The sequence below is a fragment of the Canis lupus genome, chromosome 17, assembly GCF_011100685.1.
Source record: "Canis lupus familiaris isolate Mischka breed German Shepherd chromosome 17, alternate assembly UU_Cfam_GSD_1.0, whole genome shotgun sequence".
NCBI classification, from domain to species: Eukaryota; Metazoa; Chordata; class Mammalia; order Carnivora; family Canidae; genus Canis; species Canis lupus.
Genome location: NC_049238.1, coordinates 37190855 through 37214646, shown reverse-complemented (window position 1 = coordinate 37214646; position 23792 = coordinate 37190855). Strand labels below are relative to the sequence as shown.

The 23792-nt window shown below is 40.5% G+C and overlaps 1 protein-coding gene and 1 long non-coding RNA gene across 2 annotated transcripts in view; one reads left to right on the top strand and one right to left on the bottom strand.

The window, feature by feature from the left end:
- Positions 1-8499: 8499 nt before the first annotated feature.
- LOC119869713 overlaps positions 8500-23792 on the bottom strand; it is a 59700-nt gene continuing 44407 nt past the window's right edge. Inside the window, exon 4 of the long non-coding RNA XR_005372430.1 lies at positions 8500-11136. This is a non-coding gene — a long non-coding RNA (uncharacterized LOC119869713). The remainder of the gene's footprint in view (positions 11137-23792) is intronic.
- On the top strand, positions 9095-13613 carry IL1B (interleukin 1 beta). Its single transcript, NM_001037971.1, has 6 exons — positions 9095-9141; positions 9680-9731; positions 10825-11020; positions 11127-11288; positions 12528-12658; positions 13404-13613. Exons 1-6 carry the CDS (start codon positions 9095-9097, stop codon positions 13611-13613), a joined length of 798 nt encoding a protein of 265 aa, NP_001033060.1.

Below are 23792 nucleotides of genomic sequence, written 5' to 3'. Positions count from 1 at the left end.
TTCCTTCATTTGGTCAGCCAACATTCATGGAACACTGTCATGTGCCAGGCATAGAGATAAGAGCTATAATCCCATTCTTGCAACAGGTATGTTACTAGTAAGGGAGATGAGCAAATAAAACATAATGAGGGAGGTTTGTAAAGGGTATTAGAGGCACACAGCACAGAGGAAGGGCACCTATTCTAGCTTGAGAAGGAGCATATCATGGAGGAGGCAAAGTATGAACTGAGTTTTGAAGGATTAGGCAATGGACAAACAAAGAGGAGAAGAAGGGTCCAGGTAAAAAGAACAGGTTTTGCAAAAGCACAGAGGCTAGAAAGAATATTATTGCATTCAAGGGAGTACAAATAGTTTGGGAGAGCTCAAGTGTGCAGTAGGAGAGGAGAGCAGGGGATTTCATGGTGGACTTTGCTTGCCATGCTCAGGAGCTTGGACTCCTCCATGAAGAAGATAGGGAGTCAATGATAAGATGTGAGCACAGGCTTCATGTCACCAGATTTGCTTTGTAGAAACATCCCTGTAGCTGATGTATAGGGAATGGATGGGTGGGGTTTCCATGTCAGCAAGCAAACCAATTAGGAGATGATTTAAATGACCTAGGTAAGAAGGAAGAATGGCTTGAATTATAATGATGAAGATGGAGAGAAATGGTCAAATCCCAGGCAGTCAGGAAGTGCTCTAAAAAGACCTATTCGAAGAACTGATGGTGGTTAATGAATGAATGGATGGGTGAGTACTTGGGTGGCAGTGACTGGGATACTTTCTGGTGACATGGCTTATCCAGTGAGAGAGGCAGTGGAGTACAGAGAGTGAAGGGCTTCTCCTTTTTAGTTTAAATACTTTTGTATTATTTGAAACTCTCAAAATGAGCAGGTATATTAACAAAAAGCCTAAGAAGGATATTTTTTAAATCACTACCAGTTCTAACATATAACTTTCTGCTTGCACATGTCATTAGTTAACTTTCATAAATCATTTCTGGAACTATCATATCAAACATCCTCCCTTGTGAAAACCTACTTTGAAAAATGGGTCATGTGTGGCAGCTTCATAGATTCATTACTACATATTGGAAGAGTTTCCAACCCTCTATTACCAAGGAGAAAAAGGAATCCCAAGTCAGAGGTTGCTGAATTCTGGAATATCTATCCATTGTATTGAATTATGGGCAGAATTTTTATAATATCTTTATACAGTCAGACTTTCTTATTCCACATTGCTCAGTAATTAGGTGAGACCAACCACCTAGAGTCTGGGTCATAGTCTTGACCATTGCACCCAACAAATCCTGAGTGGCTTTGCTAAGACCTTTCTATTCCCAGAAGATAGAAAACTCAGTTCCAGCCAACAAGGAGGAAGTAATTGAAGAAGTGAAATTAATTTAAGTCCTGGAAGGAAATGGCCAAATCACATTTAATTATGTAATAATCAGCAAGTAGAATACACACACCACAGACAGTTTAGGAGAGAAGTATTTCATCACAGATTTTAGGAGCAAAGTATTTTTAAGCATTACTTTTTTTAAAGCGTACGATTCCAGGGGTAGTAACTCCAAAGAGATTTTTTTGACAGTGCTATAACAAAATCTTAAAGAAAAAGGAAAGGATAAAGGAAATCAAACAAGAGAGCTGCAGGTGAGAACATGGAAAAGAATAAGGAAGAAACTCAGAAAACAGAAGAGAGAGAACTAAACACCCAATCTGGAAAGTCCCAATGCTACCCTGAGAGAAGGAGAAAGAAGAAAATTCACACAACATGTCACAGCCAGGTGGGAAAAGGAGGAAGGACAAGGGAACAGAGTTTACCCTAATCCTAAGAGGACAGTGTGGAAACATTTATGGGCAGAGATGCAGAGATACGTCAATCTGCCAAGCTAATGTCATTTAGAATATAATTTTTTTAAGATATTTATTTTTTTTATTCATGAGAGACACACAGAGAGGCAGAGACATAGGCAGAGGGAGAAGCAGGCTCCATGCAGGGAGCCCAATGTGGGACTCGATCCCAGACTCCAGGATCACACCCTGAGCCAAAGGCAGATGCTCAACCACTGAGCCACCCAGGCATCCCCCTTTAGAATATAATTGAATTATTGAGAAAGAAGTCTGCAGATGAACACTGTGGCCAGCATAAAACAGGAGCAAAAAAATGCTTGTAACAACTAAAAGTGATTTAAAAAAAAAAAAAAAAAGGATCTGGTTTAGGTTCAACTAAACCATGTTTGAGTCATGGTTTCAGTATTTACTAGTTGTTTGTTTGGTCTTAAGTTATCTGTCAGTCTTGGTTTTCACATAGGTGAAATGGGTCAATACTATCTACCCTAAAGTTTGTTGCAAAAATTAAATAAGACAATAAAAAAAAAAGTGCCTGGTACTCAATAAAGGACAGGGTTTTTTTTTTAGTATTGTTTCTAAATTTATATCCAAGAAATATGGTCTAACACAATGATATAACACAGGGGCCTGTATCCTATGACCTGCAGACCAAATCCAGTTAAGCCCACTGATTTATGTATTATCTATCTACACTTTCTCACAATAATGGCAGGCTTGAGTAGTTACAACAGACACACTATGACCCACAAAAGCCTAAAATATTTACTATCTGGTCCCTATACATAATGTTTCCAGACTCCTAGTATAAGTATCATGAGAGCCCTGTGTTTGTGGTTATCTTTTACCCATTATGTGTAAGAAAAGATATAGAATAGAAATGTCCTGGCATCCACCTCACATACCAAAGGGCTTTTACTGTTGAATCCAAAGGAAGGACAAGTTTTCATTGGCCTTTCAGAGATGGAATAATGACTTAGCCAATAGAGAGAAGTCTCTGCAGACCACATATCTCACTAGGCTCAGCAGCTTGATCATATGTTTGAGTCTTTCTTGTTCTAGACCAGGGAGGAGAATAGAGCAACCTTGGAACCTGCCTGTCTGCTCTGAGTAACTGGATCCAGGAGAGGGGCAGACTCCATGGAGAGGATGCTATAAGAGGAAGAGCAGAGGTCTCAAAACTAAAATTAGACTCTCCAATCTGAAATAACCCCTCAAACAGAAAGAATAGGAGAGAGGTATCCATGGAGACAACCATGGCTACACAGGACATTGTAAATACTTTAAGATACCAGAAAGACCCATAGAAATGGTGGAAAGACATGACAGACTTAAGAATAGTATTAGGGAGTCAATGCCAGGATAAGATGAGACTTGGAGAAAATGGTGGGGATAGTCATGGCTTAATGCTTTTCTGTGCAAACAGTCAACAAAAATGAAATGGCCTATGACAGAGACTCGATATTACTATAATTACACATGATAATATAAGAACTAACCCACGATTATTTTCTCTTCTTATTCAAAATGATCGAAGACCATTTGGGTGAGGCCAATCTTGTTAAAAGAGGCTAGAAGCTTAAGATCAGACATAAGACAGTACCAAGGCACTTGCTGTTCTGAATAAATGCCAGTCTCTTGTCTTGAAGAAATGATCTGCCAGTGTAGAGGGTAACTTGCAGATGAGAAGGGCTTGAGTGACTCAAAAGCTGAAGAATCCCCCCCAAAACTTTTGACTCCATCCTGGCATTGCCAACTTGTCGCTTCTGCTTGTTCCATTTCCTTGAGTTTGCATTGCAAAACTAAATCACTACATCATCACTCTTCCAGGCCCTCCCCCAGTGCAACTGTTTCTGTAGTGAGACATTTTCTGTTGATTAGGGACTAGAAGGAAGTGCTGTGGCCTGAGTAGTCTCCTTGAAAAGACAGGATTTGATACATGCATTTTGCAACATGCTTGCCTGACACAATAAGAAGTTTCACTTCCTGAGATGGACAGGATGCTGCCAGGTTTGGGGTCCAGGCTGGGATGAGACATGGCCGAACCATAGAAATTACTACGTCACGGGGCATTGCCTCATGGCTCCAAAATTTCCCTTGAGCAAAATGGATAGTAACTTATGCACCCTAGATGCTAAAAGATGGAGAAGTAGACTCAAGATTCCTGACCTCAATCTCAAATCCTTAGAAACAGATTAGATTAACTCAGAAATGATACCTCAGTCTTTTGCATACTGCCTTTCTGTCACTGGCTTTCATCCTCCTTCACTCAACTTCTAACCACATCAACAGACTAAAGGCATCCTTGTGTTCTCTGTCAGGAGAGCCCAGACTGCTGTCAGATCTCCATGTCTTGCTGACTCCAGCATAAAGACTCTGAGCAAGGTGATAGTTTCTTCAATGAAGTTTGGGGACCACTGCTTAATTTACAAAGTGAAGTCTATGGAGGCAAAACAGAAAAATCCCTCACACTCCTTAGACAGGACCTCTAAAGTGTCTGTAGAGCCAGACACCCAAGTTTATGAGGGCTCAGAGTTGAGACCTGGCTGTTGATTACCAAACTCACAAGAAATTGATGCATTGGATGGGATGCAGCTTCAGATTCCCTGTGGAACATATAACTTACCAAATATGGCATTCTTGTGTCTACTTTCCTGATATCAAGATACTAGGAGCCAAATTAAGAATCAGAAGGCTGCTTGGTGAGCCAGTGTGCTGGGCAATCCTTGCCCCATGTTAGAGTCTATTTCCCTTCTACCTGGAAAATCAGGGTCTCTGTCCCATGGACGACACAGAACAAGCACAGTACCTGACACATAGTAAGCACATGATCATTTAAGGGAAAATCTGTCAAATTCCTGCTTACCCACACAGGCAAGAAACTTTTGCTGCCTCAGTTTGCATGCCAGCTACTACACCAGACCCAGGTCTGAGAGTTCACAGCTTCCTAAGGGAACCAGATAAGTCAGCAAGGTTTTAATTCAATGCAGTAAGTGCTGTATTATAGATGTGCCAAAAGGGGTGATGAAGGCCCCATTCCTAGGCTCCATACACAGTTCATGATCTGGTCATTCAATTATTCTACAAATGTGAAGGCTACCCTGGAGCAGTTCCCTGGGTGGGCACTCTGCTGGTCTCTGAGTTCAATAAAAGCTGGTGTATTTTAATACACTAACAATGAAATATCTAAAAGAGAAATAAAGAAAAGAATCCCATTTATGTGGGAACAATAAACAATAAATAAATAGGAATAAAATAAATAAAACAATAAAATAAAGAGGAATAATTTAACCAAGAAGGTGAAAGATCTCTACACTGAAAACTATGTGATATTAATGAAAGAATTAAAGAAAATACAAATAAATGGAAAGATGTCCCAAGTTCATGGATTAGAATAATTAATACTGGGATCCCTGGGTGGCACAGCGGTTTAGTCCCTGCCTTTGGCCCAGGGCACGATCCTGGAGACCTGGGATCGAATCCCACGTCGGGCTCCCGGTGCATGGAGTCTGCTTCTCCCTCTGCCTACGTCTCTGCCTCTCTCTCTGTGTGTGTGTGACTATCACAAATAAATAAAAAATTTTTTTAAAAAAAGAATAATTAATACTACTAAAATGTCCATACTATTTAAATCCATCTATTAAAAAATCCATCTATAGATTCAATTATTATTTATTATTACAATTATTTTATTCTTATTATTAAGTTATTAAAATTCCAGTGGCATATTTTACAGAAATAGAAAAAAACAATCCTGGAGCACCTGGGAGGCTGTCATTGAGTATCCAACCCTTGATTTCGGCTCAGGTCATGATCTCAGGGGCTGTGAGATTGAGCCCCACATCAGGCTCTATGCTGGGTGTGGAGCCTGCTTGAGATTCTCTCTCTCTCTCTCCCTCTCCCTCTGCCCCTCCCCTACCTTCTCATGCTTTCTTTTTCTTTTTCTTTTTTCTTTAGAAAGACAGAGGAAGGAAGGAAGGAAGGAAGGAAGGAAGGAAGGAAGGAAGGAAGGAAGGAAGGAAGGAAGGAAGGAAGGAAGGATCCTAAAATTTGTGTGGAACCAAAGACCTGAATAGCCAAAGTAATCTTGAGAAAGAAGAACAAAGGTGGAGACATCACGCTTCCTAATTTCAAACTAAACTACAAAGCCATAATGATCAAAACAGTATGGTAATGGCATAAAAACAGACATGTAGACCAAAGGAACAGAACTGAGAGTCCAGAAATAAGTCCATGCATATATGGCCAGCTAATATTTAATAAGGGAGTCAAGAATACTCAATAGAGAAAAGATAGTCTTTCTAATATATGATGTTGGGAAAACTGGATATTCACATGCAAAAGGATGAAATTGGAGACCCTTATCTTGTACCACTTACAAAAATTAGTTCAAACTATATTAAAGACTTAAAAGTAACACCTGAAACTGTAAAGCTTCTGCAAGAAAATATAGGGGAAAAGCTCCTTGACACTAGTCTTGCTGATGGCTTTTTGAATATGACACCAAAAGCACAAGCGAAAAAAAGCAAAAATAAACAATGGGGCTATGTTACACTAAGCAGCTTCTGCACAGAAAAAAAAAAAAAATCAACAAAACCAAAAGGTAACTTCAGAGTAGAAGTTATTTGCAAATCATATTATAGGTAAGGGGTTAATATCAAAAATATATAAAGAACTCCTATAACTCAATAGCAAAAATAAATAAATAATCCAATTTTAAAATGGGCAGAGGACCTCAAAAGACATTTTTCCAAAGAAGACATTAAAATGACCAAAGCTACATGAAAAGATGCCTAACATCACTAATCATCAAGGAAATTTAATTGAAAGCATGAGAAATAATTGCCTCACACCTTTAGAATGGCTATCATCAAAAAGATAGGCAATAACAAGTTTTGCTGAGGCTACAGAGAAAGAGGGACCTTATGGGGATCCCTGGGTGGCTCAGCAGTTTAGCACCTGCCTTCAGCCCAGGGCATGATCCTGGAGTCCCGGGATCAAGTCCCACGTCAGGCTCCCTGCATGGAGCCTGCTTCTCCCTCTGCCTGTGTCTCTGCCTCTCTCTCCCTCTCTCTGTGATCTCATGAATAAATAAATCATATCTTTAAAAAAAAGAAAAGAAAAAGGGACCTTAGAACATTGTTGGTGGGAATGTAAATCGGTGCAGCCTTTATGGAAAATAAACAATATAGAGGTTACTCCAAAAATTAAAGCTAGAACTACCATATGATACAGAATTCCCCCTTCTAAGCACATATCCAAAGGAAATGAAATCACTGTCTCAGGCATCTGCACTCTCACATTCATTGCAGCTTTATTCACAACAGCCAAGACACAGAAATAACCTCAATGTCAATCAACAGCTGAATGGGTTAAAAATATGATATATAAAGGAATATTTCAGTCACAAAAAAAAAAAAAAGAAGAAGAAGAAGGAAATCCTGCCACTTGTGCATATGGATGGACCTTGGGGGCATTACACTAAGTGAAATAAGTCAGACAGAAAAGACAATTGCTTTATTATTTCACCTATATGTGGAATCTTAAAACAAGCAAACAAAAAGAAAAAAGGCAAACTCATAGTAACAGAGAAAAGAATGGGAATAGTTTGGTCAAACTTCAAGTTATAAGATGAATAAGTTCTAGGAATCTATTATACAACATGGTGACTGTTGTTAACTATACCATATCATATACTTGAAAGTGGCTAAGGGGTAGATCTTAAATGCTCTTGCCATAAAAAGATAAATATGTACAATTACGTGAGCTGATGGGTATGCTGATTAACCTATTGTGGTCATCTTTTTACAATGTGTATGTATAGCAAACCATTGTGTTGTACACCTTAAACAATCTTTTTAAATTATATCTCAATAGACCTGGAAAAAAACAGTCTAATAACTCTTGGAAATATTAAGAGATATAGTCACAGCTGGATATTCTTTTAAAAAATATTCTATTTTTCAAAGTTAGGAGAAAAATGATTTTAGGCAGAAAACATCTTGTCTGCAATTTAAAAAGTGACTGTGATCCTGAAACCTTGACTTATTCACAATCTTTTCAAATACATTCTCAATCCAGGCTTATTCACTGTTCATCAAGTATTGATACAGATTGCATGTGTAACTGGCTAGGGTCCCAGCACCTGGTCTGAAAGAGTTGAATGAGCTTATCTGCAAGGTTCCCCCCATCCCATTAGAAGCCTGAACCCCTGCACAACTATATTTTTTCTGTCCCATCCTAGGAGGTCAACTATCTTTTCAGGGGCTCCTGTAATTGACCTCAAGCTCCCAAAGTAGAGAACAGCACCCTTAGTTCAGACTGGAATGGTTACCATCACTTCTTTATACCCCTTAATCCATCTCCAGGTTCTCTGAAAGGCTCCTAAATGTAAGTGCAATGCATGAGTGAGGGAGCCTGTTTGTATAGGTGTCTGTGTGTCTTCCACTTTGTCCCAGAGACCCTAAATTAAAATATTATTCAAACCTAGGAAAATCCTGTCTTTTAATATTAACATCATTTGTGTAACAGTTGTCAAAAAAAACAATATAGATTTGCATAATGACACATTTGAGAAAATGTGTCATCATTTGCTACCACTTGCCCTTCATGCGCTAGACAATTATTTCAGTTTAATCTACCCTAGAAGTTTCCACTGGTCCTCTTCTTTTTTTTTTTTAACTTGGTTGTGAAATTGTTAACCGACCAGGAAATTTCTCAGCTATCTACTTCTGCTTTTAAAGAGTATAAAAGTTAGGTAGAAATTGGCAAACAGCATAGCTCGTCGAGGTACAGTGGTCTACTCCAGGATTCTGTTCTCTCCAGCCAGTCTTCACTATTCAGGTACAACTTGAACTAACTCTTCTTTATGACTGGGTTCCAGTCAAGTCTCTCTGTCTCTGTCTGTCTCTTTCTCCCTCTCTCCCTTCCTCTCTGCCTGAGATTATGGCTATGATTTGTGAAAATTTCTGGGAACGAGTATTGCTTATGTAGCAGCTTGACAACTGAGAAATCAGTGTCAAAGCCTCTGCTCCAGATCTAACAAATATACTCTTGGTTTGGGTTTGGTTTAGCAAATGTTTCCTCTGCACCCAAAGGAAGGTTCTTTCATGCATTCACTCATTCATTTAAAGATTGTTTCTTTACATGCCTGCCATGTACCAGGTGCTAAGGGAAACTCACATATGAAGGCAGCCCTGGGGGAGACTGGCCTGGCAGGAATCATTTATTTTCTCCTCTTTACGCAGGTTTCTAAAGCAGCCATGGCAGCAGTACCCGAACTCACCAGTGAAATGATGGCTTACTCCAGGTCAGTGAGGTGATTGAGATTAGCCATATGAGTAGAGCTCCTCTTTCAAGAGTGGGGTGTTATCTGTGCTTGGAGACCAGATCTGTTCTCCAAACTTCCTCTTCCAGTGGCAAGCAGGGCTCTAGGTTAACATGGTTTAAAGACTGATTTCCCACTGCAAGTCTAGCCTTTCTTTGGACCCATAGGCTATCTACATGTTGTTGCTGCAAGGGTCCCTGCAAATGGCAAATAGGAAAAAGAGATTACAAGTGAACAATACAGGCAACCTTTTGGCAAAGTTTGGCTTGAGAGAGAAGAAAAGCTCAGATGTTAAGTGGATGAAGGATAGGTCTCAGGATCCAACAGGTAGTATCTAGGATATCTGCCCTGCCTCCTACGCCATTCCATGCATATCACCATAAAACTTGCCAGCAGCTTTTAGCAACTTTAAGGGACATACTATTTGTAGTTTCCTATTAACAGTGAAGACGGTTTGGGGGGAAGGAAAAAGAACTTGTCTGAGAGACATACTTGAACAATCTCTCTGGTTTTATTACAGTAACAATGAGAATGACCTATTCTTTGAAGCTGATGGCCCTGGAAATGTGAAGGTGAGACCATGGGCTTAGCTCACAACACCTGGAGGTACTCTGATATGGGAGAGGCTCCAGGAAAAGGGTTCTGGGCTACCTTGTTTCCAGGGTATTTTGTAATGAAAGGACTTTCATCTCTTGCAGTAAGACAGATGCAGATGGCACTGCATGCTGACTTGGTCACTACACCACTCCCACAATCACTTACTATGGCTTGGTGATGATGGCCATGCTTGCACAGGGTGGAGGGATGGCAGTGATGATAAAGCTTGCTGGTTTTTTGTTAGGAAAGCAGCCAAGGCTCCAATGCAAATTTGATTCTCCTTTTAGGAGAAGATTCAGCCTACATAAATCACTTAAGTCCTTGGGAATTAATGTATATCTGCTCCCCTTTAAAAGTAGAATAGTTTTTTGCTCCCAGATTTCTGGGCAGGAACTTCTCTCATACTCAGCTTTCCTCTGTGTTGTTAGAGGCCTCTTTAACTATCTGTTGAGTATCCAAACCATTATCATGGTACCAGGGCAACCTCACTTAAGCCTTCACATAGTTACGCCAGTTCTATGAATAATGGGAAGTTTCTCTGAATAATGGGAAAGTGGAAACATATTTCACAAATAGTAACCACTTTTAAAGTATTTGTAGAATGCTTATAAGACAGTGTTTAGGAAAAAAGAAAGAACTTGTATAGAATAATTAAAAACTTGTTGAATGAGCATAGATGAATATAAAATGTTATGATCATCATTGCCATGAAAAATTAAATACAAAGTGTTAAAGCATTACGGATACAAAAAGACATAGAGGTTAAGAAGGTGTAAATTTATGGTTAGGTGGAACAGTGTATAAAAAAGATAAATGAGGTAGACATGTGTCTTATTCTAAAAGAACACCATATAGGCCATCAGAAAACCTATAGTTCTGGTTTTGAATCTGCCTCTAACTTGCCACATGCCCTCTGATAAATCACTTAACCTCTCTAGGCTTCAGAGAGAAGAGAGTTTAACATTAGAAGCTCAGTTATTTCCAAGGCCCCTTCAGCCTCTCTGATGTAAAAAACAGGAGTTCTCTGGCCTGACCACCTTAACAAACTCTTCCTTGGTCTCTCCACAGTGCTGCTGCCAAGACCTGAACCACAGTTCTCTGGTAGATGAGGGCATCCAGTTGCAAGTCTCCCACCAGCTCTGTAACAAGAGTCTGAGGCATTTCGTGTCAGTCATTGTAGCTTTGGAGAAGCTGAAGAAGCCCTGCCCACAGGTCCTCCAGGAGGATGACCTGAAGAGCATCTTTTGCTACATCTTTGAAGAAGGTATTTACTGTGTATGCTTGGATGTTCTCCAATAATTTCTGCTGCCTTCTATCATCTGGCCTGCTCTTCTGATTTTCTTCCTCAACATGTGTGCTCCACATTTCAGAACCTATCATCTGCAAAACAGATGCGGATAATTTTATGAGTGATGCAGCCATGCAATCGGTGGACTGCAAGTTACAGGACATAAGCCACAAATACCTGGTGCTGTCTAACTCATATGAGCTTCGGGCTCTCCACCTCAATGGGGAAAATGTGAACAAACAAGGTAACGGGGGACATCTTGACTCCTTTCTTGGCTCCCTGGCTGCTTGCTAATTCTCCACATTTTTAACAAAGTAGAACAATAAGGCGAATTATGGACATAACTAAAAAAACATAAAATAATGAATATATAAACTTTTCATTTGGGTCCCAGCAATGACACCAGATTGACCAGAACACCCTTAGTGTGTTCATTTCTCAGCAAGAGATGGGATTCTGAGAAATTAGAATGCTCAAGCACATCCTGGACCATTGTCTAGCCAAGTCTTTGAATGATAGTGCAATGTCAATCCTTCCATTAGAAAGGGGTCATTTGATGGACATGACCTAACTGCCTGTGGGTCCCTTTTTCCTGCTGTTGAGGTTAAAACTAGAATGGTGAAGAGATAATGTGTCCATCCTCATTCCAACCCTGTCCCCTTAACCCTAACATCCTTTCCGCCCAATACCAGATGGTTCCTTGTAGGGAAATTTTACTGACAAGTAGGAGCTTATTTCTCTATTTTAACTAGCAAATGTCTCAAGTCTAGAGAGCCCATTAGTTGTGGAAATCTGCCTGGCACCTTGCCACTGTGGCTGAAACCTGCATGCAGGAGTGCAGCCAAGGGAGTAGATGAAGGGAGCAGCCTGTTCTCTTCCAAGGCTGCTGACCTTGGAGAAAGGCATCTCAGTCAGGCCAGGACAAAACTGTTTCTTTAGAACTGGGTTGTGAGCATGACCTCAAGGCCCCCAGATGAGATGGCTGTGACTAAGGAAGATAAAATGAGTCTCTTTGGAGCCCTTTTACCCAGCTAAGCCTCCCCTCTCCCAAGTTCTTCCCACTTGTTGTTCCATGTTCCTGAAACAGATTTATCCCTGATATCTTTCAGGAACCCTGATCTACCTCTTTTCTTGCCTTTCACATTGATCAAATTGTTTTGCTCATGTGGTTGGGCACACCACTGACCAGTCATGAAACGGCTTCCTTCCTTCAGTTTTTAAAACTTAGACTCCCTAATTCTTCATTGCCATATGATGAGGCTTTAAGAAACCCCCAGACATTCTTTGGAGAAAAGAATCAACCAACTAACCCTGCTATTGCCTATGAGAAGCCAAGTTATCCTATCTGTTAGGCCATGGGGACCTCAGTGTGGGCTCTCACAGAAGATGTTAATTGTATGAGTCCTGGGTTTGGGGTCTAGTAGCTGGGCTAACCCTGCACTGCTATGTGTTCCTGACCACAAGGCCCCCTTCTTTTCCCTAGTGGTGTTCCACATGAGCTTTGTGCACGGGGATGAAAGTAATAACAAGATACCTGTGGTCTTGGGCATCAAACAAAAGAATCTGTACCTGTCCTGTGTGATGAAGGATGGAAAGCCCACCCTACAGCTAGAGGTGAGTGAGTACGAGTGGCTAAAGGCTTCCCAGGCTCCTCTCAAACAAGCTTAGCCCTCACTTACTTCCAAGACAACCACTTTTCCCCCCAGGAAATCTGGGAGATCTACTTGATAATTCTGCATAAATGTCAACAAATTTAATATAATTGTTAAATGTATGCAACTTCCACCTCCACCACAGAAAATTAAGTCATTTTTCTGATATTATGTCCTGGCATTGTTACCACCTAACAGATTATACAATGTTAGGGTTAGAAGGATTATAACATTGTTGGAGTTACTCCATTTGATAAATGACACCTTGGGAAATTAATCAATTCAAGGGAGCTATCACTTGTCATCTCCTCCACTCCCAAAATCACCTTCCCCTCTCCTGACAACCAGCTGTCCCAGCAAAAGTTTCATGTCTAGTCATTGTGAAGTCATTCTAGCCAGGGCCATATGGAAAAATACAGCAAAAGTCGCTGGAAAGCTAGCTACTCTTAGAAATTTTAATCTAATTCTCACTTTTTAATAAAATTCCCACCTATATTTTGCTCCCTATCATTTGATACTAAGTTTCAGAAAAGAGTAAGAGCTCTTTCAATCACTACACAGAAAATTGGGGCCACAAAGATAAATCGGGAGTCTGGATCCTGGTCCTATGATTCCTCAGTTTCCTCTCTAGCTGAACTAGAAAATAACCTCACCAGAGTGTCTTTGTCCCTTCCCTGATAAAAATTGTTATTTCTGTTTTGTTGCAGAAGGTAGACCCCAAAGTCTACCCAAAGAGGAAGATGGAAAAGCGATTTGTCTTCAACAAGATAGAAATCAAGAACACAGTGGAATTTGAGTCTTCTCAGTACCCTAACTGGTACATCAGCACCTCTCAAGTCGAAGGAATGCCTGTCTTCCTAGGAAATACCAGAGGTGGCCAGGATATAACTGACTTCACCATGGAATTCTCTTCCTAGAGACCTGTACCCAGAGAGTCCACAAGTGCTGGGTAACCCTTAGGGCTGATGGAAAGGGAGTAGAAGGGTTTTAAATGTGGCCTCAGGCTGAATTTCACTATTATCTAATAAGTGCACAGCTGCCTTCCCTAAATCACTGCTAAGATTTCTTGTCCACCAGCCAAGCGGAATAGCCCCCTTCCCAGGGCCAATCCCTCTGCTGAGTCAGGTCTCTTTATCTCTTCTACTCATCTGAAGCTAGCCTGGCAGAAGTCATTATACATCAGGTTCCAAGAAACCCTCCTTTGTGCCCAGCTTCTGATGAACAACCATTGAACTATTTATTTATTTATTTATTTATTGGTGGGTTAATCTATTTAGTTTAAGTCAAGAGGGGCAAGAAGCATCAGTGTCCATGAAAAAGCCCACTTGTCATAGCTCTGAAGTGAATTTAATTTCCACTGGTGTGCCATCTTTATATCAAGTCCTTTTGCCAAGGCTGAAAAAATGTATAAGCTCAGATTGTTTAAATAGGAATATTTATGAATGATTATGTATGATCACACTGCTTCCATGATTCTGAAATAAATTTCACTGAAAAACAATTTTTTTCTGTGTGGTAATTCATCGCCTTTTCTTGAATCTCACACAGAAGAGTCAAGATAAATGGGGCCATAAGAGGTCTTCTTGAGACACAAGAAGTCCACTCCTCATCACTGAGCATGGCAAAATACCTAGGAACATCACTAACCAGCAAAGACAAGCCTCCTTATCCCTCCCCTTCACTTCTGTTTCTCAACAAAAGGATATTTGGTATACAAGTTTCATTTGAAAAATCAGATCAGCTGAAGTAAAGAAGGAAATGTTGGTGGTAATCACCACCAACAATTTCTTTACTCATTTATTCAACAAACATTTATTAAGTAAATATTATGTACTAGGAGCTAGAAGGTACAGAAACAAGACAGGTAAGGCATTCCTAGTTAGATAGGAAAGGCAGATAAATACAAGCAAAAATAAGGCAATGTGGCAAATAGAGGTAAGACAAAGTATGAAAGGAATAGCCGGGAGGAATGACAACATCTATTGTGAAGGACAGAGGGTCAAGGAGAACTACATATGAGTCAGGCCTAAAAGAATGAGCAGGAGTTCCTCATATAGATAAGAAGGGAAACGTTATTCTTAGTAGTGGAACAGTATGATCAAAAGCATGGAGTAAAGAATGGACAATAAATGACACAAGGAGTTAACTTTCAGAATTGCAGAAGTCACCAGAAGCAAAGTAAAAACACAGAAACAACCCAAGGAAAAAATATTTGTAACTGTATCTCAGATAAAGGGATAATTTGTCTAGGTTCCCTCAAAACATTAGGAAAAACATGAACATAAATCCAACAAAACAACAGGCATAAATCCAACACTATATTAACAGGCAATCCACAGAAAAGGAAATACTATTAGGTCTTGGTCAGAGTAAAACATGCTCAATACTACTTATGATAAGAAAATTGAATTAACAGTACTTTGAAAAAAGCAGTATTCTCCTATCACATTACCAAAAATCGAAAGTTTAATGACACACTCTGTTGGGAAGACTAGGGAAATTCTTAAACATTACAGGTGGGAGCAGAAATTGGTACAATTCCTATAGAGGAAAATTTGATAATAACTACGAAAAAATGTTTAAGGATTTTATTTATTTATTTGATAGAGAGAGAGAGAGAGAGGAAGAGTAGGGGGCGTAGGGGGAGGCAAGCAGAGGGAGGGGGAGAAGCAGACTCCCCACTGAGCAAGGAGCCTGAGGTGAGGCTCAATCCCAGGATCCTGGGATCATGACCTGAGTCTGAGGCAAATGCCTAACCAACTGAGCCACCCAGGTCCCCCAATAACTATGAAAATTACAAATGAACATTCCCTTTGGCCCAGCAATTTCACTTCTGGGGGTTTATCCTACGGGTGGCTATATACCTATGTGGAATGACACGTGATCAAAATTATTCACTGCACATGACTTGTAAAAGTAAAAGATTGGAAAAAAACACAAATGTCTATCAATGGGGGCTTGGCTAAATGACTTATGGGACATCTATACAATGGAATGCCAGGCAGCTATAAAATAGATCAGAGGAGCACTGGATGGCTCAGTCAGTTAAGTGTCTAATTCGATTTCAGCTCAGGTCAAGATCTCAGGGTTGTGAGATGGAGTCCCTCATCGGGCATGGTGCCTGCTTCAGATATTCTGTGTGTTTGTGTGTGTGTGTGTGTGTGTGTGTGTGTGTGTGTGTCTCCTCCCCCCCTCCCCCACCTCTCTCCCTCTCTCTCTCAAAAAAAAAAAATCAGAAAGCACTCCACACCAATATGGAAGCCTGTCTAAGATATGCTGGTAACCAAAAAAAAAAAAAAAAAAAGGCAAGAGGCAGACAGTGTTTATAGTGCACGTTTATGTAACAAAGAGCGGGAGTGGGGAATAAGGCAATACTTTCCAATGTGTTTGCATTTGATTTCAAAAATTCTGAAAGATACATAAGAAATTTAAAAAGTAACTGTGAGGGGCCAGGGAGAATAAGATACAGGGAACAAAGGTGGGAGCAAGATATTTCTCTAGATACTTTTTATATAGTTTGATTTTTTTAATCATGTGAATATATTACCTACTTAGAAATAAAATGGTAAAAATTTCTAAAAGGTATTTGTCTAAGAAAAAATACATACACACATACACACACACATATATGTATGTGTGTGTATGTGTATATATATGTGTGTGTGTGTGTGTGTGTGTGTGTATAAATTGCTGGGCCAAAAGGGATGTTCATTTGTAATTTTCATAGTTCTTATCAAGTCATACATATATATGATTTAATTGAAATGTCCCAGTTGTCAGCAGCTCACTCCCAGTACCTTTTCCTCCTCCTCCTCCCCTTCCCCCTTCACAGCTTTCCAAGCTAGGGCTCAGGAGCTGGATGGAGGCCCTACAACTTGGCAAAGCCCCCTCTCAGCTCTGTCTGCTTCATAACTACAGTGCAAAGGATGAGAAGTTACTCAAATGGCATTCATTCCCCAGTACATGATGATATTGCTAGTGCAGGAAAGAAAACAGAGGTATTCCTGGGAGTCCCAGCAATGATACCGTCCCCTTTCCTTGGTTGACTGATAAAATCCCACCCATCTCTCACAGGTCCAAAAGGGAGAATATGAGAAAGAGTGCCAAACTGTGAAGTCATCTAATCTTGTGAGGAAGCCAGATTGCGAATCATCCATGTGAGTATAAACTGGTACAGCCATTTTAGAGAAAAAATTGGCAGTGTCTAATTTATTTTTAACATGACTTATGACTCAGTAATTCCACTATTTGGTGTCTTCCCTAAAGAAACAATTTCAAGGATGTCTATTTTAGAATTGTTTATAAAAAGTTAAACAAAGTAAAATGGAAACAACCTAAATGTCTACGGGTAAGAAAAAGGTTAAATAAACCATGGCAAGTTAAAAATAAAAATAAGTAGTACTGAAATGGAAAAAGATTCAGACAAGTCATTGAGAGAAAAGGTCAAATTGCAAAACCTTAAGTACAGGATGATACTATTCACATAAAAGAAAAAAGTACTGCACATCCATGTGCTTCTAACAATATGTAAGACCGAGAGCTTTGGAAGGGTATTGGCTAAACCAAAAATAGTGGTTAAGTGGGATAGGGTGGGGAGGAGAGGGGGTCATCAAGAGGAACTTGTTTTATTTCTGTTAGAATTTTTTACAAGAAGAATGTATTCAAAAAAATAAAAATAAAGAAGAATGTATTCATGAATTACTTATATAATGTTCTTTAAAAAAATCCTTCTGCATTAAAATGTTCAAAAGGCCTGAGTTTCAATTCCTGGAACTGAGCCAAAAACTAAAATTGACCCTCTAAAGGCTATCCTATTCCTGGTTTGGAGCCAAGTTCTTTCCCTGGTAACAGCTCTTCCTTTCTCTGCACTGCGTGTTCTTATCCTGGAAAAGAGAAATAGCCTTTTCTAAATGGAAAAGATCAGATGATTTGAGTGCAAATCAGAGAGAATCAGAACCCACCCCCAACACTACCAACCACATGAAATATAACTGGAAGTTTTTACAATGGGCAGAAAAGTCTATTTGTCTGCACCTCCAGTAGGTAATACACCACACCACCACAGCTCCTACCAGTCTTCAAGGATATCCCACGTACCTAGAGAGTAGCAGGCAAGTGCTTATAAATTTGAGTCCATAAGTTTAGGATGTGGCTTATCCTATATGCTTGGGCTGGAGTAAGCCAATATCTGGTGGGGCAAAGGTAAATGATGCAATGGTATGTGGGAGCACATTTAGTCTGAAAGGTAGGTTGGAGGTGGGTGGCCGCTACAATGTCCTGGTCAGTGATGGAAGCATAAGTCAGCATGTCTTCTGTACAGATCTCCTCCCTGCCCCATTCCTCATCCCCCTATACAGCCTTGCTGAATTGTCCACAAACTCTGATTCAACTGGAAGCCAGAGTGAGAATGACCACCCAGAGTGATGTGATGACCACCCAGGGGTGTGGGACCATAGTCAGAGCCTCCTCCTAGTTCTAACACATCTTACCCATGCCCTGGCTCCTAAATTGGCACTTTGGACACAAGCCAAGTGATTAGATTTTCCCCTGGGAAGTCCAGAATCAAAGTCTTTCTTATTAAGATGATTGTTTGCTTACACAAATAATCATGAAAATTCAAATCCTTTTTGGAAAGCAAGTAATGAAAAAATGAAATGAAGCACATGGACCAGGAAAGGTAGGTCTGGGAGGAGCAGGGAGGGTGCCAGGGGCCTGGGCAGCTCTCTCAAATAAGGGGCCTCCCTGTCTCTGAGAACATCTCACCTTCTGGCAAATAGGGCAACTAGAGATAAAGGGGTCCAGGTAAAGCCTGTGCTTGGGCAAGTAGGGCCCTCTGGGGACCAAGGTGTAAGTTATTGCTGGTTTTCAGCCACTCCCTTCCTTGACCTGAGCTTCCACATAGTCTGTGTGAAAGTGCTTCTCTTTCTCAGCGTCTCCCTGCACCCAAACCCATCAGCCCTCAGAGCCAAAAAAGGTATGACATCCTTCATCTGCCAAGGATCAAAAGTGTGAGCCAAGGGAGTCCTAGACACCATCTGAGCATCCTGACACAGCAAGTCAACCTGAAGCACCTAGGCAGAAGGGTCTACATGGTTTGCATGTGAAGGCTGGGTTTGGATGAATCCTTGGAGCAGAGGGATATGTGGAATCCAGATACATACAGGAGCATCTACACACACTGTGATTTGGTTTTAAAATATAACATATCAGGAACACCTAGAAGAGATGTCAAGTATGGGAGCTGAGCCTCAGTGCCCTCCTAGTCATAGCGATAAGACCTTTGTCCCAAGTACATAATGTCCTCTTGATGTACCATCCATCATGGACCTCACTTCTAGAGCAGCAAGTCTAATTCCCTCCCAAAAGGCCCTTCCAGGGCCCTAATCCTTATAGATGTTGGTCTTCCAATATTTTAGCTTATAAAAGCCAAGCCTACCCCTTGCCAACATACCTGTTTTAGGAAAATCTGAAACTTTTTATAATTTTAAATAGTTAATTGCTAATGTTATCATTTCTGGAATATTGTGAATTTGACATTTAAAAAAATTGTTACATCAGTTGTAAACATACCCAACAAAATCCCAATACCACAGTGATTATTACTGTCATCCATCTAAAAATTACATTAACAAATTCCTCTTCAACAGGTAAAAATTAGCAATATTCCTTTTTTTTCTTGAATTGATATTTCATTCATTTCTGCCATGAAATTTTATCATAATGTAATACATATTATGCTTAAAAGCATTTTACTGATCATTCTATGGTACTTCTTTCCAACAATAAAAATGTGTTCAATCAAAACTTAATTTTTAAAAAATATATTTAAAAAAAAAATAAAATAAAAAATAAAAAATATATTTTTTATATAATCATAGGATATTAAATTTTTAAAAAATTCTTCTAGATTAAGTCATCATTACAATTATCGTTAGTACACAATTACTCAAAATAACATAAATATATAAACACAATATATCATTAATGTTGATTATTAGCAATATGTCTTGATGAGAACCAACTTTTTTGGGGGGGCAAGGTGGAGGGGGAGAGAGAGAGAGAGAGAAACTTAAGCAGCCTCCACACCCAGTGCTATGCCTGATGCAGGGCTCAATCTCACAACCCTGAGATTATGACCTGAACTGAAATCAAGAAATATCAGAAAGGGAGACAGAACATGAGAGACTCCTAACTCTGGGAAACGAACAAGGGGTGGTAGAAAGGGAGGTGGGCAGGGGGGTGGGGGTGACTGGGTGACAGGCACTGAGGGGGGCACTTGATGGGATGAGCACTGGGTGTTATTCTATATGTTGGCAAATTGAACACCAATAAAAAATAAATTTAAAAAAAAAGAGTCAGATGCTTAATCGACATGCATCTTAATAAGACGAAGCTTTTAAAAAAATTATTTCATATATTTATATATTACTCATATATTTATATATTACTCCTAATTAGAATGATCCTATTCAACACTGATCCTATTATTATTTTGTTTTGTTTTTTAATGTAAGTAATGGGAAAATATGTACATATAAGTAACAAATAGGAATGAAAGGAATTTATTATAGCAATATCACACAATTCTTTGAAAACCTTATTTGCCAAAATCACATAATCATCTATCATCAAAAATTATGTTTCATGACTTATTAATCAACAACTTATTTAAGTTCTCCTTCAGTTTTGTTGGAAGTTAAGAAATGGAAACCACCTGAGCTACAAAAGTCCTTAGAGTCCTTCACTGGACACTGAAATATTCCCTTTGTTTGGTGCCCCAGGGGCAGTGTAACTTCCTAAGTTTAGGAATGTGTGGGAAGACTGGTGTTCTCATCTTTCTTGAAGAGTAGAAGGGCAAACATACAATGGATGTAAAGGTCAGTCTGGCCTCCTTTCTGCTACTCACGTGGCTGTCTGCCCTGGTGCTGTTTATTGGACTGGATAAACGCCAAGAGTGACCACAGCTGCTGTCAGGATGTCAGGTGACTACAGTGACAGCACCTAATTGAGCTCTGCTGCATTGTGAGGGAGAGAAGATTGGAGTGGGAAGCCTGGGCCCACTCTTACCTCTAACCTTTTTGCTTTCTCTGTCATAATGCAGGGTAGGGGTAAGGTCATATAATCAGCTCTATCACATGTGGTTCAGTTCATCACCAGTGATAGGAAAATAACTAAACACAGCAATAGGATAGAGAGTAACTGGGTAGGTCCAATGAAAGGTGCTATTTTAGGTGAGGTGGTCAGGGAAGGCCCTTCTGAGAAAGTGGCTTAAGTAGAGACCTGAATATAGATAAGGTTACCAATCTTGCAAAGATCTGGGGAGAAGAGTGTGCCAAGAGGAGGGAACTTCTAGATATAAGGGCCCCAAGATCAAAAGCAGACTTAACATGAATAAGGCACAGCAAGAAGGCCAACGTGGCTGAAGCAAAGTGAGCACAGGAGAGAGGGGCTTCAGAGGACAGAGAGGCAAGTAAGGACCAGATCTCTATAATGGAGCTTTGACTTAGTGTGTCATACAAAACCATTGGAATTTCTTAAACACAGAAGGGATGATCTTCTGTATATTTTATCACTCTTGCTGTTGTGTGAAGAATGGACCCTGGGGACAGGAAGAGAGGATGACAAAAATGGAAGTAGACAGCCCAGTTAGGAGGCCATGGCAATGGACTACATAGGAAATAACAGTATCGAGATCCCTGGGTGGCTCAGCAGTTTAGCACCTGCCTTTGGCCCAGGGCATGATCCTGGAGTCATAGGATGGAGTCCCGTATCGGGCTCCCTGCATGGAGCCTGCTTCTATCTTTGCCTGTGTCTCTGCCTCTCTCTCCGTGTCTCTCATAAATAAATAAATAAAATCTTAAAAAAAAAAGGAAATAACAGTATGTTCAACAAGGGTAACAGGTGATGGGGCATGTATTCTGGGCATAGAGACAACAGAACTGGCTGATGGAGTAGATGTAGGAGATGAAGAAGAGAGAGAAATCAAGGGGACTCACAGGTTTGAGAACTGAGTAAGTAAGGTAAATGGGGTTATTTAAAGAAATAGGAGGGCTTCGATGTGGATGGAACTGGAGGGTATTATGCTGAGAGAAATAAGTCAATCGGAAAAGGACAAACATTATATGGTCTCATTCATTTGGGGAATATAAAAATTAGTGAAAGGAAATAAAGGGAAAGGAGAGCAAATGAGTGAAGATATCAGTGAGCATGACAAAACATGAGAGACACCTAACTCTGGGAAACAAGGGGTAGTGGAAAGGGAGGTAGGCGGGGAGTTGGGGTGACTGGTGAGCACTGAGGAGGGCACTTGGTGGGATGAGCACTGGGTGTTATGTTAAATGTTGGCAAGTTGAACTCCAATAAAAATTTTTTTTTTTTTAAATAGGAGGGCAGCCCGAGTGGCTCAGTGGTTTAGCGCCGCCTTTGGCCCAGGGCGTGATCCTGGAGACCCAGGGATCGAGTCCCGCGTCGGGCTCCCTGCATGGAGCCTGCTTCTCTCTCTGCCTGTGTCTCTGCCTCTCTCTCTCTCTCTCTCTCTCTCTCTCTCCCTGTCTCTCATGAATAAATAAATAAAAATCTTTTTTAAAAATCTTTTAAAAAAAAAGAAATTGGGAAGCCTCAGGAAGCGGTGGGTATCCTTTTTGTGAGGGGGTAAATCAAAGGTTCTGTTTTAGCCAAGTTATATTTGAGATATTTATTAGCCATGAGAATATAAAATCCAAATATCCCTTGAGATTCAGATTCAAGGGCAACTGGCATGTAGAAGGCATATGATGCCATCATGAGTCACCTGACACTACCTAACAAAAGTGAACTGCTAGAAAAGAGAGAATGGTACAACAGCATAGAGGGGTTCAAACCATGAAATAGAGCCATGGAAGGAGACTGAGGAGTAACCAATGAGGTGAGATAAAAACCAGGAGAGGAGAGAGGACAACAGGAGAAAGTGGGTAAAGTAGAAGGAGATCCACCAAATCCAACAATACTGAGAGGTCATGTATATGAGGGCTGGCCATTGGACTTGAGAAAGACGTTGTGGATGGCCACAGCAAAAGTGAAGACCAAGCTTGAGGACAAAACCCTTCTCAGAACTGATTCAGGAGAGAATGAAAGGCAAGCAAGTGGAATCAATGAGTAGACAAGGCTCCTCTGAATAGTTTTTTTCAAATATTTTTTTTTTTATTTATTCATGAGAGACACAGAGAGAGAGAGAGGTAGAGACACAGGCAGAGGGAGAAGCAGGGTCCCTGCAAGGAGCCCAATGTGGGACTCGATCCCGGATCCCGGGATCACACCCTGAGCCAATGGCAGATGCTCACCCAGGCGTCCCTCCCTGCAAGAATCCTGATACGGGACTTGATCCCAGGACCCTGAGATCACGACCTGAGCCAAAGGCAGACGTTCAACCACTGAGTCACTCAGGTGCCCCATTCTTTGAATAGTTTTGCTATAAAAAAGCAGGGGGGGGACAGAGAAACACAGTGATAGCTGGAGGGGGCTGTGGGATCAAAAGAGGATTTTCACATCTAAGATGGAGTTGTTGGTAGGTTCATATAATCAATTAATAGAAAGGAGGGGGAAATAATGCAGGAGAGGAAAAGGAGAATTATAAGAGCCAAAGCCTGGAGTAGCCAGTAGGGAAGGTGATGAAGGGAGGTGATGTACATGAATACAGATGCAAGGTGGTCAGTAATGCCTGGGGTAGAAATACAAGGCAACTCTTTCCGAATTGTAACTGTCTTCTGAATAAGATAACACAGAGTATGCTCAGCCACGCTAGCTACTCAGGGCTTTGTGGGTGTTATTCCTGCACAGACTGGGTTCTCCTCTCCTGGCTCCCTAAGCAGGACCATTTTCACTGCCCAGCTCATTCTCTCAGACCAAACAAGTTGAGCTGACCTAGCCACTGGCACATTGTCTTGGAGTCATCCTCTGCCAAACTCCAACTGTTGTGCTTTACTATCAACCCCTTTAAGGTCCTACTCGATTCCAGAAGAGTCTGAGAGGCATCTCCCTCCTACTCATTATCACTTGGAAGCTGTGAACAGCGGCTATCACAGACAATAAATCATAAGAATTTATGCCATCATAGGCAA

Bases quoted from the DNA above. Each gene is read 5' to 3' on its own strand.
- IL1B (NM_001037971.1), top strand. From the start codon at position 9,095: ATGGCAGCAGTACCCGAACTCACCAGTGAAATGATGGCTTACTCCAG. The intron at 9,732-10,824 runs GTGAGACCATGG...GTCTCTCCACAG, and splicing joins ATGGCCCTGGAAATGTGAAG to TGCTGCTGCCAAGACCTGAA. The intron at 11,021-11,126 runs GTATTTACTGTG...TCCACATTTCAG, and splicing joins TTGCTACATCTTTGAAGAAG to AACCTATCATCTGCAAAACA.